The sequence below is a fragment of the Pecten maximus genome, chromosome 11, assembly GCF_902652985.1.
Source record: "Pecten maximus chromosome 11, xPecMax1.1, whole genome shotgun sequence".
In the NCBI taxonomy this organism is placed as follows: Eukaryota; Metazoa; Mollusca; class Bivalvia; order Pectinida; family Pectinidae; genus Pecten; species Pecten maximus.
Genome location: NC_047025.1, coordinates 35333561 through 35351299, shown reverse-complemented (window position 1 = coordinate 35351299; position 17739 = coordinate 35333561). Strand labels below are relative to the sequence as shown.

The 17739-nt window shown below is 37.3% G+C and overlaps 1 protein-coding gene across 1 annotated transcript in view; it reads left to right on the top strand.

Moving 5' to 3' along the window:
- The window catches only part of LOC117337844 (WD repeat-containing protein 89-like), a 61716-nt gene that overhangs the window by 8780 nt on the left and 35197 nt on the right, over nucleotides 1-17739 (top strand). The window contains exons 9-10 of the mRNA XM_033898970.1: nucleotides 2081-2170; nucleotides 5685-5729. Coding sequence (XP_033754861.1) covers nucleotides 2081-2170; nucleotides 5685-5729 — 135 coding nt within the window. The remainder of the gene's footprint in view (nucleotides 1-2080; nucleotides 2171-5684; nucleotides 5730-17739) is intronic.

The window sequence follows — 17739 nt, the reverse complement described above, 5'->3', positions numbered from 1 at the left end:
AACCATTTTGACTTTAAGCTGATGTTCTGTATGTATGCTGTTAATTTCTTTCATCCATTAGCAGTAATCATATTAAAATAAGGACTTCTTCATTTTTAATTTGTTTAGTTGTTTGTTTGTGTGCTGGGTTTATCGCCTTATGAAAAGCCAGGATCATTTTGAGGTAGGGTCTCATTGCAGTAGTTGGTGACTACCTCACTGAACAACATATGGGAGGCCTGTCCCATGCCATCCAGAGCAATTAGAGTAATGCGTCTTGTCCTAGTCACGACCACAACTGCACGGGCTAACCCGTTTCTCAGCTTGATGAGAAGCACAAACCAGCTGATGTTGAAAGCCTTCTGCTAAGTCATGATAGCTCTAATTACAGTTCTGTTCATTGTTTTCTTATTAGCTCACCTGATCCGAAGGACCAAGGTGAGCTTATGCCATACCGTTGCGTCCGTCGTCCGTCCGTCCGTCCGTCTGTCGTCCCTCATCCGTCGTCTGTCCGTCCGTCCGTCAACAATTGACTTCTTCTTCATAACCACACATCAGAATTTGACCAAATTTGGTCAGAAGCATCCCTATGGGTAGGGGACTCAGAATTGTACAAATGATGGGGCTGACCCCCTGGGGGCCTCTGGGGCGGGGCCAAAAGGGGTCATTTTTGCGCTATTGATATAAACGACTTCTTCTCTGAAACTGAGCAATGCCTGTCACTCATATTTGCCTGGTAGCATCACTATGGGGTTGGGATTTAAAATTGTACAAATGATGGGACTGACCCCCCAGGGGCCTGAGGGGCGGGGCCAAATGTGGTCAATCGGGCTATATTCATATAATTGACTTCTTCTCTGGAACCAAACAATGGACATCTCTCATATTTTACTGGTAGCATCACCTTGGGGTAGGAATTTGAAACTGTACAAATGACGGGGCTGACCCCCTGGGGTCTGAGGGGCGGGGCCAAAAGGGGTCAGTTTTACAGAATTGATATAAACGACTTCTGCTCTGAAACTAAGCAATGGATATCACTCATATTTACCTGGTAGCATCCCTATGGAGTGGGGATTCAAAATTGTACAAATGGTGGGGCTGACCCCCAAGGGGTCTGAGGGGTGGGGCCAAAAGGGGTCAATTTGGCTCTCTTAATATAAACGACTTCTTCTCTGAAACCAAGCAATGGATATCGCTCATATTTGCCTGGTAGCATCATTATGGGGTGGGGATTAAAAATTGTACAAATGATGGAGCTGACCCCCCGGGGGCCTGAGAAGCGGGGCCAAATGTGGTCAATTGGGCTATATTGATATTAGCGACTTCTTCTCTGAAACCAAGCAATGGATATTGCTCATATTTGCCTGGTAGCATCACTATTGGGTGGGCATTCAAAATTGTACAAATGGTGAGGCTGACCCCCCGGGGGCCTGAGGGGCGGGGCCAAGAGGTGTCAATTTGGCTGAATTGATATGAACAACTTCTTCTCTGAAACTAAGCAAGAGATATCGCTCATATTTACCTGGTAGCATCCTTTTGGGTAGGGATTCAAAATTTTATGAAGGAAGGAACTGACCCCCACTCCCCCCGGGGTGCAGAAGGCGGGGTCAAAAGGGGTCAATTGGTTTAAACAACTTCTTTTCTGAAACTAAGCAATGGATATCACTCACATTTGTGTGGTAGCATCCCTATGGGGTTGTGCCAAAAGTTAATTTTATTTCATGGATTAATGCATTTTTTGACATCAAATCCTAACGTACCCATATAAAATGCCTATGATATATTGACATAGCAATACCAGTGACAAATACACTTAATCATCATTCTTGTTTCATATCTCATGAAATCCAGGTGAGCGATACAGGCCCTCTGGGCCTCTTGTTTACTAAACATGATTGTGAATATATACTCTTACATATGTTGAAAAAGCTGACAGAACTTCAAAATTACGTGTCTAGATTTAAAAAACTTGGAAAGGTAAAAAAATAGGACCAAAGAATAGGACCTTCTTTTTGTTATCTTGATTGTTAACACTTCTTGTCTATTAGCCATTATTTGGTATCAATCAGTTATTTATCAGTATCACCACTATTTGTTACAGGCGAAGATTGGCTGGTGTGGGGAACGGAGGAAAGACTTGTACTGCCTAACTCACATTGATACGATGAATGTTTGGGACACACAGAACGATGTATGTACAATTTATCAATATTCAGTAGCTAGCACTACTGCATACCCAAGCCCTTAAAACGGCCATTAAAAACCCCATTAAAATTTCCCATCATAAAACCATCAATCATGCTATTAATTTTGTACCTTTAATTGCTATTAATTGAAAATTTTAATACAAGTTTGATAGTCTTTAAATGTGACAGTTTTCAATTTTAATGATCATCAAAGGGTTGAAACAAATCAATTAGTTCATAGTACTTAATTAATACATTTTAATGGCTATTAACAAAACATTTATAATGATCATTAATTATTTTAATAATGGCTTTTGATTTAACATTAATGACTATTAAAGGTACAAAATTAATGGGTCTGGAAAAAAAACAATAAAATTTAAATGCATTTTAAGGATTTTAATGGTTTGACAAAAACATTAATAGTCATTAACTCTTATCACTACTGTCAAATTGCCCATTACAAACCCATTAAAGTTTTCACTAAGTAATTGCCATTACAATATAATAGGGCCATCAATAATTAGTTTTCAATGTAATGGGCATCAAACCTTATGGTGTAATGGGCATTAAACATTTTGGTGTAATGTAATGGCCATTAGGTTTGGAGCAAAACCATTTTTGTAATGCCCATTAACGGTGTCATTACTTTCTGATACTCTGTAATGGCCATTAAAGGTGTACAAAACTAAAAGACCATTACAAGAAAATACACTTTAATGGCCACAATTTTTACAAATATAATGACCATTACTTTTAAAGTACAAAAACTGTTTAAAGATCAACACAATGGTAATGGCCATTACCTTTTTACAAACAAAAGTGTAATGGCCATTATATATATACAGGTATACAAAATTAATGGACCTACATGTGACCATTACATTAGACGCATTCAGAAAATTTAGAAAATGCATTTTACCACTTAATTTCATCAAAGTTCATCATGAACTGTATCACTATGCATGTTTGACAATATCGTTGTACATGTAGTCCTTCCATTAAAAATTGCATTCAAAGTGATCCATCATTTGTTTCAAATTGATAACTGCTTCAAAAATGGATATTCACAGTACACAATCATGTGGACCCAAAATCCTTTTAATATTCTTCAGATACATGTAAGAGTGATTTATGTTCATTATTGCATTAATTCTCAATGTACATATGATGTGTGTTTGTACAATTTGGTTGAATAGGCAATACAATTTAAGAAATGCCAAAGCTGTTTGAATATAATGTACACTATGTAAATTTAGGTCACATGCATGGTGATTGGTTTTAAGCTAATTCTTACCTATAAACAGGTTGACATACTTCCTGAGTTGAATATTTCATTTCCTGGTAGTCTTGTATTAATCATGAACCAGGTATTAAAGATAAATACTTCCCGTCATTTGTAAAATAACATGTTGTTTATATGTGTGAGAAAAGCCTCATGGCTGCCATGTATTGGAACTCTCCTGCTTGAAGTTATTGGGCGGGAAAAATTTGGCGGGAAAATTTGGCAGGAAATTTGAAGTTTTTTTATTGTGAAGGGGTTTAGTAAGCCTGTACAGTTTCCTTATTCTTCTTTAAGCCAACAACAAAATTGTTATATAGACATGGAATTCAACAATAACAATATAATGAAAAATAAGATACTGAAATAATACATTAATTTAAGGTCAACAATTCATGGTAGTATATTAAACATTGTCATATATATTACAATATGATGTGATGATATTTGTAATATTTGTAATGGCCATTACAAGAAAAAAAAAGTTACTTATGAGGAATTGCACATCGGAATAACAAATGTAATGGCATTACATAAAGGTACCATTAAGTAATGGCTATTGCATTATGACCATAATTTGTTATGGTCATTAAATAGAAAATGTAATGGGCATTACATGAAGGTACCAATAAGTAATGGCCATTGCATTGTGATCATAATTTGTTATGGCCATTAAATGGAAAATGTAATGGGCATTACATGAAGTTACCAATAAATAATTGCCATTACATTGTGATCATAATTTGTTGTGGCCATTAAATGGAAAATGTTATGGAAGTACATAAAATCCACAGTTAGTAATGGCCATAACATTATGATGACTCCACTCTAATGGCCATTACAAACAGAATAAAGGCCATTAAGAAAAATACAAAACATGAAGTAATGGCCATTATTTTGTTAATGACCATTACAAAGAAAATATTAATAGGAAAGTAATTGAAATTTAGAAAAATAATGCCCATTACATTACTTAACTCCAGGTTTGTCCCAAAAATGGAAACAAGGAATAATGGCCAATTTTAATGGAATCAGTGTTTTTAATGGTTTTGTAATGGGTTTGTAATAGATTTTTAATGACTTTGCTGGGCAGTAGTGTAGTATGACGTCAGCTTTCTCATTATCAACACAGGACTGAAATCACTTGTTGTCTTTGTGTGCTAGAATGAAGATAGAGCGACTTTCTCATCTGTCTTATGATACAGTAAAACTCTGTTTATAAGTCAAAGTCTACGGGACCAAGCAAAATATTTAACTTATCCGATGGTTCGACTTGTCCATGTCGTTATATATAGGGAGACATTATGACATTTTACTGACCCGAGTATCATCGGCTAACATGGTCTGAAATAAGCAATGCATAGATAACACACAAATGAATTGTACATGATAACAGTTATTCATTTATTTGATAAACAATATTATGCACAGTTACAGATCAAAACAAAATATGTTTATATGTATTCAAAATTTCGGCATAGATAAATCAATGACAGACATGTATTTTAAAAGTGCATGTTTCGGCATGATACATAATTGATCGTTTATTGGCCATGTGTATCAAAACAGAACACGATGTCATGATGTTATGGTTTGTAAACTAAATAATGTACATTTTATTCTAAGTTATTTGCACCTTTTACTTTTACTTCATTTTACTTTCGCCTGTGCAACTGTATATGTTCAACTGAGAGCCAGAAACTAACAATAGGCTCTGGTAACAATGTTACGACTGATTGGTCACACTCTGTCAATCAGGTCAAGGTCAGCAAAACCCGAGACAGCATGATACCTCAATGTAAAACACAAAAATGGAAATTTTTGTATAATTTAGAAGGAAGGGACCGCAAAATATATTTAACACATCCGCAGTATTTGTTTCAACAGTGTTTAAATCATCTGTATTTAATTTGGTTACTAAGATAAAGAAGGGGGACAATCGGTACAATCAGAAACATTTGACTCATCTGATATATTTGATTCAAGCGAGTTTGACACAAATGAGTTTTACTGTATGTGATATCATAGAAACCTGTCTGTCAGTAATGATTTTCTCATTTACAACTAACATCAAGGGACCTATAAGAAATAAGATCACTGTCATTCAATGTGACTATGGAAGCCATAGTTTGCCACAGTGATGTCTGTGTATTACAGGCACATCTAGGGCAAAAACATATCTAATTCTGCATTCAGCAAATATTCTACTCCATTACTTGAAATGTTTTCTTATACAGGGTGAAGATATAATGGAATTAAAGGACCTGAAAGAAACTCTCCAGGTATGTTTTCTTGTCATTTTTTATCCCACTGTCTTCAAATCACCCCATGTCCATGGTCCGTCATCCATCTGTAAACAATCCTCATTATTTACTGATTTTTTATCCCACCATCTTCAAGTCACCCTACGTCAATGGTCTGTCATCAAACCATAAACAATCCTTGTTATTGCTATTTCTTAAGAAGTACTGGAAGGATATTTCTCAAACTTCACATGTAGGTTCCCCTTGGACCCTGTTGTTTCAATTCAATTTTGAGACTGATCAGGAAAACAAAATGGCCAAGAGTTGGTACATCTTGGAATTGGGAAGTTGAAGTTTGATTCCAATCTTTGATTTTGACATATATAAAGTTTCTTATGTTATAATCTCCCTTATAGAGATAGGGTGACACATTTTTTGTTTTATTTCTGACCCAGTTATCTCCCTTATAGAGATAGGGTGACACATTTTTTGTTTTATTTCTGACCCAGTTATCTCCCTTATAGTAACGTATATAACGTATACCTGATCATTAATGATATATGATAATTGACAAGTTATAACTGAAGCTTAAGGTAAATAATATATGTATGTGTGAGTTAACTAATAATTGTTTATGTAGGAATACATATGTTAAGTAATAACGTATGTAAGGTATGTGTGTAGTTGTGTCTTAATTAAGTAAATAAAAGCAAATGGCGAATAGGTCTCCTTGTGCATGAGGACAGTTTCTGTATTATTATTACGCTTTTCTAAATAAATCCTCGGGAAAAAAAACCCAACAACACCAAAAAAAAGTAAAAAAGGTTTGTTTTATGAAATGTTGGTTTTCTTAGATCATACAGTAAGCCCTTTAACTCCTTAAATTAACATTTGGCACCAAAGTGTCCCTATCATCTCGGTGTTTACTGGACCTGCACTTAGATGCAGTCTAGATCGCATGACATGATTGTTACACCATTTTTGTCAACGTCACATAAATGCTTCAGACAGTGATATGGATATATCCAACACAGCAAGGATTTTGATTGAAGACATTATTATGACACCATTTTGGCACTATGTTGATCTTCATCATCACATAACTTTGTACTTAGTGTGAGATTGGTTGTGAATCAATCACAGAAATGAATTTCATTTAAATATGTTATTCTTTCCAGTGAACATGCTGGGAAATGGTTAAAAATGAAGCACAAACTTATTGAAAAAAAAAACCAGAATATTTATCTGTCACCCAGATTGAACATATATAGTCCAGGTAAAATCTAGAACATGTTGACTGAACAGTTGCTTTTGATAAAGCAACAGCTGTCTGATACACCTCTTTAATGTTGCTGCATGAACACACACATTTCTGTTGAATGTCAAGACAGAAATGAGACCTGGGCCTATGGAGCGATAGTCCAGGGCTCTACTGAGTCAAACAAGACATGAATGAGACCTAGGCCTATGGAGCGATAGTCCAGGGCTCTACTGAGTCAAACAAGACATGAATGAGACCTGGGCCTATGGAGTGATAGTCCAGGGCTCTACTGAGTCAAACAAGACAGGAGTGAGATCTTGGCCTATGGGATGATAGTCCAGGGCTCTACTGAGTCAAACAAGACAGGAATGAGACCTGGGCCTATGGGGTGATAGTCCAGGGCTCTACTGAGCCAAACAAGACAGATATGAGACCTAGGCCTATTGGGTGATAATCCAGGGCTCCACTGAGTCAAACAAGACAGGAATGAGACCTGGGCCTATGGGGTGATAGTCCAAGGCTCTACTGAGTCAAACAAGACAGATATGAGACCTAGGCGTATGGGGTGATAATCCAGGGCTCTACTGAGTCAAACAAGACAGGAGTGAGACCTGGGCATATGGGGTGATAGTCCAGGGCTCTACTGAGTCAAACAAGACAGGAGTGAGACCTGGGCCTATGGAGTGATAGTCCAAGGCTCTACTGAGTCAAACAAGACAGAAATGAGACCTAGGACTATGGGGTGATAGTCCAGGGCTCTACTGAGTCAAACAAGACAGGAATGAGACCTGGGTATCGTTTCACAAAGCTTCGTAACTTACGAACTTTGCGTAAGTCACATTTACGAATTACTAAGCGTTTCACAAAAACTTCGTAACTTACGAACGTTCGTAAGTTACGCAAAAACCTTGCGTAACTTTACGCCATATCAACCCTGTCGTAACTTACGAAAACAATTTAAAATCGTGTGCAGGCATGCCCTTTTGAACAGAAAATGATGTCGTACTCATTTACAAATTAGCATAAGAGAACGACTATGCCTTGTGAGCGATTGTTTTGAGGTTAAAACCGGGTTTTGAAAGTCGAGGAGGGTGCCGGCAAAATACACATTGTCATGAAACTAATTGTACGCATATTCGCAGACTGTGCCAACATATGGTCTATTTTAAGAACATTATGTATGTCTTTGGGCATTGAACAAAATCTGTGAAAATTGCATTGTTACTGTTTTTTTTAACGCATGATAATTAATAAGAATTGGGGGATTTTATAGAAAAAATGATCTTATATCAATAATACGGTTGTTTTGATAGAACAAAATAAAGTTCATAGTTTGTGTACATGACCCGGGAATAGGACCGGCGTACAATTTTCACCCAAGAAGTGTCATCCTTTTTTACCTCCAAGTTAGAGAGTGGTATATTTTTACCGGGAGAACGTATGATTTTGACGTAAGATACGAAAAAAGTTACGAACACCTTTGTGAAACGCACTTACGAAATTCGTAAGTTTTGCGTAACTTTTTCGTAAATATTTACGAACGTTCGTAGGTTACGAAGCTTTGTGAAACAATACCCAGGACCTATGGAACGATAGTCCAGGGCTCTACTGAGTCAAACAAGACAGGAATGAGACCTGGGCCTATGGAGCACTAATCTAGGGCTCTACTGAGTCAAACAAGACAGGAGTGAGACCTAGGCCTATGGAGTGATAGTCCAGGGCTCTACTGAGTCAAACAAGACAGGAATGAGACCTGGGCCTATGGAGTGATAGTCCAAGGCTCTACTGAATCAAACAGAACAGGGATGAGACCTGGGCCTATGGGGTGATAGTCCAGGGCTCTACTGAGTCAAACAAAACAGGAATGAGACCTGGGCCTATGGAGCTATAGTCCAAGGCTCTACTGAGTCAAACAAGACAGGAGTGAGATCTTGGCCTATGGGATGATAGTCCAGGGCTCTACTGAGTCAATCCAAGGCTCTACTGAGTCAAACAAGACAGGAGTGAGACCTGGGCCTATGGAGTGATAGTCCAGGGCTCTACTGAGTCAAACAAGACAGATATGAGACCTGGGCCTATGGGGTGATAATCCAAGGCTCTACTGAGTCAAACAAGACAGGAATGAGACCTGGGCCTATGGAGTGATAGTCCAAGGCTCTACTGAGTCAAACAAGACAGGAATGAGACCTAGGCGTATGGGTGATAATCCAAGGCTCTACTGAGTCAAACAAGACAGGAGTGAGACCTGGGCCTATGGGGTGATAGTCCAAGGCTCTACTGAGTCAAACAAGACAGGAATGAGACCTGGGCCTATGGAGTGATAGTCCAGGGCTCTACTGAGTCAAACAAGACAGGAGTGAGACCTGGGCCTATGGGTGATAGTCCAAGGCTCTACTGAGTCAAACAAGACAGGGATGAGACCTGGGCCTATGGGGTGATAGTCCAGGGCTCTACTGAGTCAAACAAGACAGGAGTGAGACCTGGGCCTATGGAATGATAGTCCAGGGCTCTACTGAGTCAAACAAGACAGGAATGAGACCTTGGCCTATGGGTGATAGTCCAAGGCTCTACTGAGTCAAACAAGACAGGGATGAGACCTGGGCCTATGGGTGATAGTTCAGGGCTCTACTGAGTCAAACAAGACAGGAGTGAGACCTGGGCCTATGGGTGATAGTTCAGGGCTCTACTGAGTCAAACAAGACAGGGATGAGACCTGGGCCTATGGGGTGATAGTCCAAGGCTCTACTGAGCCAAACGAGATAGATTTGAGAACTAGGCCTATGGAGCACTAGTCTAGGGCTCTACTGAGTCAAACAAGACAGGAATGAGACCTGGGCCTATGGGGTGATAGTCCAGGGCTCTACTGAGTCAAACAAGACAGGAATGAGACCTGGGCCTATGGAGTGATAGTCCAGGGCTCTACTGAGTCAAACAAGACAGGACTGAGACCTGGGCCTATGGAGCGATAGTCCAGGGCTCTACTGAGTCAAACAAGACAGGAATGAGACCTGGGCCTATTGAGTGATAGTCCAGGGCTCTACTGAGTCAAACAAGACAGGGATGAGACCTGGGCCTATGGGGTGATAGTCCAGGGCTCTACTGAGTCAAACAAGACAGGAGTGAGACCTGGGCCTATGGGTGATAGTCCAAGGCTCTACTGAGTCAAACAAGACAGGGATGAGACCTGGGCCTATGGGGTGATAGTCCAGGGCTCTACTGAGTCAAACAAGACAGGAATGAGACCTGGGCATATGGGGTGATAGTCCAGGGCTCCACTGAGTCAAACAAGACAGGGATGAGACCTAGGCCTATGGAACGATAGTCCAGGGCTCTACTGAGTCAAACAAGACAGGAATGAGACCTGGGCCTATGGAGCACTAGTCTAGGGCTCTACTGAGTCAAACAAGACAGGAGTGAGACCTAGGCCTATGGAGTGATAGTCCAGGGCTCTACTGAGTCAAACAAGACAGGAATGAGACCTGGGCCTATGGAGTGATAGTCCAGGGCTCTACTGAGTCAAACAAGACAGAAGTAAACCTGGGCCTATGGCGTTATGGATCACTCTGTCAGATAAGTGACAGACCTTGTATGACCACTATATAAACCACACTTGACCTAATATGACACAGATCAAATATATTTCTTTATTGAGGCTAACAAAGATGATCAAATCGAATAAGTGACAAGATACAGGAAAAATCAAAGCCAAGACTTTGTACAATGAGCTTGTCTTTCCAAAGGGGGATAACTGGTGTTGTCTTGTTCATATACCCATGGCAGAATTATCTCCCCATGTCCATATTCCTTTAAGCACTTAGGGAAGGAAGCCAAGTTTTGTCAGTAAACATCAAAGTGTGCCAAAGGAGGTTAGATTAAAATGTGTACTCAATCAACAGTTGATCAACACTTTTTAGTGTTGGTGGTTGATAACATTGTTTTCTTTACAGCTGAATGGGATTTTACCAAAATGTCCTTGGTTCAAGGTCATGAGAACCTAATAGGATTGAACATAAAAGTATTACTTATATTATAATATATGTCAAACAACATTGATGCATGTTTGATATTTTTACAAAGATTCTAAATCTCACCAGTTAGTACACTTTATTAAAAATGTAAATCTCACTATTTAGTACACTAATAAAAATCTAAATCTCACCAGTTAGTACACTGTAATAAAAATCTAAATCTCACCAGTTAGTACACTGTAATAAAAATCTAAATCTCACTAGTTAGTACACTGTAATAAAAATCTAAATCTCACGAGTTAGTACACTGTAATAAAAATCTAAATCTCACTAGTTAGTACACTGTAATAAATATCTAAATCTCACTAGTTAGTACACTGTAATAAAAATATAAATCTCACTAGTTAGTACACTGTAATAAAAATCTAAATCTCACTAGTTAGTACACTAATAAAAATCTAAATCTCACTAGTTAGTACACTGTAATAAAAATCTAAATCTCACCAGTTAGTATACTGTAATAAAAATCTAAATCTCACTAGTTAGTACACTAATAAAAATCTAAATCTCACTAGTTAGTACACTAATAAAAATCTAAATCTCACTAGTTAGTACACTGTAATAAAAATCTAAATCTCACCAGTTAGTACACTAATAAAAATCTATATCTCACTAGTTAGTACACTGTAATAAAAATCTAAACCTCACTAGTTAGTACACTGTAATAAAAATCTAAATCTCACTAGTTAGTACACTAATAAAAATCTAAATCTCACTAGTTAGTACACTGTAATAAAAATCTAAATCTCACCAGTTAGTACATTGTAATAAAAATCTAAATCTCACTAGTTAGTACACTGTAACAAAATCTAAATCTCACTAGTTAATACACTGTAACAAAAATCTAAATCTCACTAGTTAGTACACTGTAATAAAAATCTCAATCTCACTAGTTAGTACTTTGAAATAAAAATCTAAATCTCACTAGTTAGTACACTGTAATAAAAATCTAAATCTCACTAGTTAGTACATCGTAATGAAGATTGAAATCTCACTAGTTAGTACACTGTAATAAAAATCTAAATCTCACTAGTTTGTACACTGTCACAAAAATCTAAATCTCACTAGTTAGTACACTGTAATAAAAATCTAAATCTCACTAGTTAGTACATCGTAATGAAGATTGAAATCTCACTAGTTAGTACACTGTAATAAAAATCTAAATCTCACTAGTTAGTACACTGTAATAAAAATCTAAATCTCACTAGTTAGTACATCAGAATAAAAATCTAAATCTCACTAGTTAGTACATCGTAATGAAAATCTAAATCTCACCAGTTAGTACACTAATAAAAATCTCACTAGTTAGTACACTAATAAAAATCTAAATCTCACTAGTTAGTACACTGTAATAAAAATCTAAATCTCACTAGTTAGTACACTAATAAAAATCTAAATCTCACTAGTTAGTACACTGTAATAAAAATCTAAATCTCACCAGTTAGTACACTGTAATAAAAATCTAAATCTCACCAGTTAGTACACTGTAATAAAAATCTAAATCTCACCAGTTAGTACACTGTAATAAAAATATAAATCTCACCAGTTAGTACACTGTAATAAAAATCTAAATCTCACCAGTTAGTACACTGTAATAAAAATATAAATCTCACTAGTTAGTACACTGTAATAAAAATCTAAATCTCACTAGTTAGTACACTGTAATAAAAATCTAAATCTCACCAGTTAGTACACTAATAAAAATCTAAATCTCACTAGTTAGTACACTGTAATAAAAATCTAAATCTCACTAGTTAGTACACTGCAATAAAAATCTAAATATCACTAGTTAGTACACTGTGATAAAAATCTATATCTTACTAGTTAGTACACTGTAATAAAAATCTAAATCTCACTAGTTAGTACACTGTAATAAAAATCTAAATCTCACTAGTTAGTACAGTAATAAAAATCTATATCTCACTAGTTAGTACACTGTAACAAAAATCTAAATCTCACTAGTTAGTACACTGTGATAAAAATCTATATCTCACTAGTTAGTACACTGTAATAAAAATATAAATCTCACTAGTTAGTACACTAATAAAAATCTCACTAGTTAGTACACTAATAAAAATCTAAATCTCACTAGTTAGTACACTGTAATAAAAATATAAATCTCACTAGTTAGTACACTGTAATAAAAATCTAAATCTCACTAGTTAGTACACTAATAAAAATCTAAATCTCACCCGTTAGTACACTGTAATAAAAATCTAAATCTCACTAGTTAGTACACTGTAATAAAATCTAAATCTCACCAGTTAGTACACTAATAAAAATCTAAATCTCACTAGTTAGTACACTAATAAAAATCTAAATCTCACCAGTTAGTACACTGTAATAAAAATCTAAATCTCACCAGTTAGTACACTGTAATAAAATCTAAATCTCACTAGTTAGTACACTGTAATAAAAATCTAAATCTCACTAGTTAGTACACTGTAATAAAAATCTAAATCTCACTAGTTAGTACACTGTAATAAAAGTCTAAATCTCACCAGTTAGTACACTGTAATAAAAATCTAAATCTCACTAGCTAGTTAGTACACTGTAATAAAAATCTAAATCTCACTAATTAGTACACTGTAATAAAAATCTATATCTCACTAATTAGTACACTGTAATAAAAATCTAAATCTCACCAGTTAGTACACTGTAATAAAAATCTCATTAGTTCGTACACTGTAATAAAAATAAATCTCATGTTTAGCAAAAACATTCTGTACCAGTCAAGTAACGGAAATGTTTTCTGTTTCCCAGTTCCTATTATTATTAAATGCATGCAGTAAGCAGCTGTTATTTTCTACAATTTACTAAGTGTATAATTTTTGGTATTTCCAACATTTAAGTTTGGATATGTAATCCTGAGAAATGTTCGAAGAGATATTTGTTTTTAGTGAATCTTAATATGATGTGATAATATGATATGAATGGTTCCTCGATGAGTCTTGAAATGAATCATTCTAAATTTTTTTGTAGAACAAAGACTTATTATACTGCAACCTTTGTGTCTAGTTTAGTTCTGACATCAGCAAAGGTTGTGGTAGTATATGGAGGGTATATTGTTAGGGTGTGGTAGTATATGGAGGGTATATTGTTAGGGTGTGGTAGTATATGGAGGGTATATTGTTAGGGTGTGGTAGTATATGGAGGGTATATTGTCAAAGGGTGTGGTAGTATATGGAGGGTATATTGTTAGGGTGTGGTAGTATATGGAGGGAATATTGTTAGGGTGTGGTAGTATATGGAGGGTATATTGTTAGGGTGTGGTAGTATACAGAGGATATATTGTTAGGGTGTGGTAGTATACGGAGGATATATTGTCAATGGGTGTGGTAGTATATGGAGGGTATATTGTCAATGGGTGTGGTAGTATATGGAGGGTATATTGTTAGGGTGTGGTAGTATATGGAGGGTATATTGTTAGGGTGTGGTAGTATACGGAGGATATATTGTCAAAGGGTGTGGTAGTATATGGAGGGTATATTGTTAGGGTGTGGTAGTATATGGAGGGTATATTGTTAGTGTGTGGTAGTATATGGAGAGTATATTGTTTGGGTGTGGTAGTAATATGGAGGGTAATATTGGGTTAGGGTGTGGTAGTATAGTGGAGGGTATATTGCTAGGGTGTGGTAGTATATGGGAGGGTATCATTGTTAGGGTGTGGGTAGTATATGGAAGGGAATACGTGTTAGGGTGTGGTAGTATATGGATGGTATCATGGTCAAAGGGTGTGGTAGTATATGGAGGGTATATTGTTAAAGGGTGTGGTAGTTATATGGGAGGGTATATTAGTCAAGGGTGTGGTAGTATATGGAGGGTATATTGTTAGGGTGTGGTAGTATATGGAGGGTATATTGTCAAAGGGTGTGGTAGTATATGGAGGGTATATTGTCAAAGGGTGTGGTAGTATATGGATGGTATACTGTTAGGGTGTGGTAGTATATGGAGGGTATATTGTTAGGGTGTGGTAGTATATGGAGGGTATATTGTCAAAGGGTGTGGTGGTATATGGAGGGAATATTGTTAGGGTGTGGTAGTATATGGAGGGTATATTGTTAGGGTGTGGTAGTTATGGGGTTCTTTGTCGGGTGTGGTGGTTATGGGGGATCTTGTTGGGGGGTGGTGTTTGGGGGTTTTTGTTTGGTGTGTGGCGATGGGGGTCTTTTGGGTTTGGTCGTTATAGAGGGTCTTGTCCCGGGTGTGGTCGTTCGGAGGGTTATTGTCGGGTGTGGTCTATGGCGGGTCTTTGTTGGGTGTGGTTAGTATCCGAGGATTTTTTGTTAGGGTGTGGGGGTTTTGGGGTATCTTGTCCATGGTGTGGTAGTATATGGGGTAATTGTCAAGGGTGTGGTAGTATATGGAGGGGATATTGTTAGGGTGTGGTAGTATATGGAGGGGATATTGGGTTTGGGTGTGGGGTTATACGGAGATATATTTTCAAAAGGGGGGGTGTTATGGAGGGGTTATTGTTGGGTTTGGTAGTATATGGAGGGTATATTGTTAGTGTGTGGTAGTCTATGGAGAGTACTATTGTTTGGGTGTGGTATTATCTGGAGGGACTATTGTTCGGGGTGTGGTCGTATCTGGCGGGTCTCTTGTTGTGGTGTGGTCTTCTCTGGCGGGTATCTTGTTTTGGGTTGTGGTATTATATGGAAGGAATATTGTTAGGGTGTGGTAGTATATGGCGGTATATTGTCAAAGGGTGTGGTAGTATATGGAGGGTATATAGTCAAAGGGTGTGGTAGTATATGGAGGGTATATTGTTAGGGTGTGGTAGTATATGGAGGGTATATTGTCAAAGGGTGTGGTAGTATATGGAGGGTATATTGTCAAAGGGTGTGGTAGTATATGGAGGGTATATTGTTAGGGGTGTGGTAGTATATGGAGGGTATATTGTCAAAGGGTGTGGTAGTATATGGAGGGTATATTGTTAGGGTGTGGTAGTATATGGAGGGTATATTGTCAAAGGGTGTGGTAGTATATGGAGGGTATATTGTCAAAGGGTGTGGTAGTATATGGAGGGTATATTGTTAGTGTGTGGTAGTATATGGAGGGTATATTGTTAGGGTGTGGTAGTATATGGAGGGTATATTGTTAGGGGTGTGGTAGTATATAGAGGGTATATTGTCAAGTGTGGTGGTAGTTATATGGAGGGTATATTGTTTAGGGTGTGGTAGTATATTGAGGGTAATATTGTCAAAAGGGTGTGGTCAGTATATGGAGGGTATATTGTCAAAAGGGTGTGGTAGTATATGGAGGGGTAAATTGTTAGTGTGTGTGGTAGTATATGGAGGGGTATATTGTTAGGGTGTGGTAGTATATGGAGGGTATATTGTTAGGGTGTGGTAGTATATGGAGGGTATATTGTTAGGGTGTGGTAGTATACAGAGGATATATTGTTAGGGTGTGGTAGTATACGGAGGATATATTGTCAATGGGTGTGGTAGTATATGGAGGGTATATTGTCAATGGGTGTGGTAGTATATGGAGGGTATATTGTTAGTGTGTGGTAGTATATGGAGAGTATATTGTTTGGGTGTGGTATTATATGGAGGGAATATTGTTAGGGTGTGGTAGTATATGGAGGGTATATTGTTAGGGTGTGGTAGTATATGGAGGGTATATTGTTAGGGTGTGGTAGTATATGGAGGGTATATTGTCAAAGGGTGTGGTAGTATATGGAGGGTATATTGTTAGGGTGTGGTAGTATATGGAGGGTATATTGTTAGGGTGTGGTAGTATATGGAGGGTATATTGTTAGGGTGTGGTAGTATATGGAGGGTATATTGTTAGGGTGTGGTAGTATATGGAGGGTATATTGTTAGGGTGTGGTAGTATATGGAGGGTATATTGTCAAAGGGTGTGGTAGTATATGGAGGGTATATTGTTAGGGTGTGGTAGTATATGGAGGGTATATTGTTAGGGTGTGGTATTATATGGAGGGTATATTGTTAGGGTGTGGTATTATATGGAGGGTATATTGTTAGGGTGTGGTAGTATATGGAGGGTATATTGTTAGGGTGTGGTAGTATATGGAGGGTATATTGTCAAAGGGTGTGGTAGTATATGGAGGGTATATTGTCAAAGGGTTTGGGGATATATGGAGGGAATATTGTTAGGAACAAAAAGGGTAGGGATAAAATGAAAATGTATGGGAAATATTGCCTTGGACAAGGAATATGTTTAAACATTAATTGAAGTTATTATCTGTTGTAAATTTTAAGTATGCATGAGTGATCATATCCGAATCCACTCAAAAGTGTTAAATGTGGTGTCAGCAGTCGGGATAACTGAACCTTTGTTTACATGGGAGATGTTTAAAAATGGTTGAAATAACAAACAGTGGTTAAGAAATTTCAATGAAATTAATGTTTAGTCATGATATCCCAAAATGGATCTGGTTTTTCCACTGCTGTTAAGTTTTAAAGGGATTGACGCCTACAGACTTAGGTTAGAATAAATGCAATGATTTCATCAAATACAAATTGTATTCGATAAGACACAGGTGTTTTGAAAAAAAGTTATAAAATGGTTTTAGTTTAGGTTTCTTTGATGTAACCTACACAGTAGTGGAGGAAGGTCAGTGTTTAAACTTCAATATCTTGTTTTGCCATATACATCTTCATTAAATCCCAATTACATGGAAGAATACACACTCTCAAAGAAGTCTTTTAACACTTCATTCTTTCTGAAGTAGAGACAGAGGGGTTCATGGTACTTCAGAGGTAATGAAAGGACTAGCATGTCGGTGTCA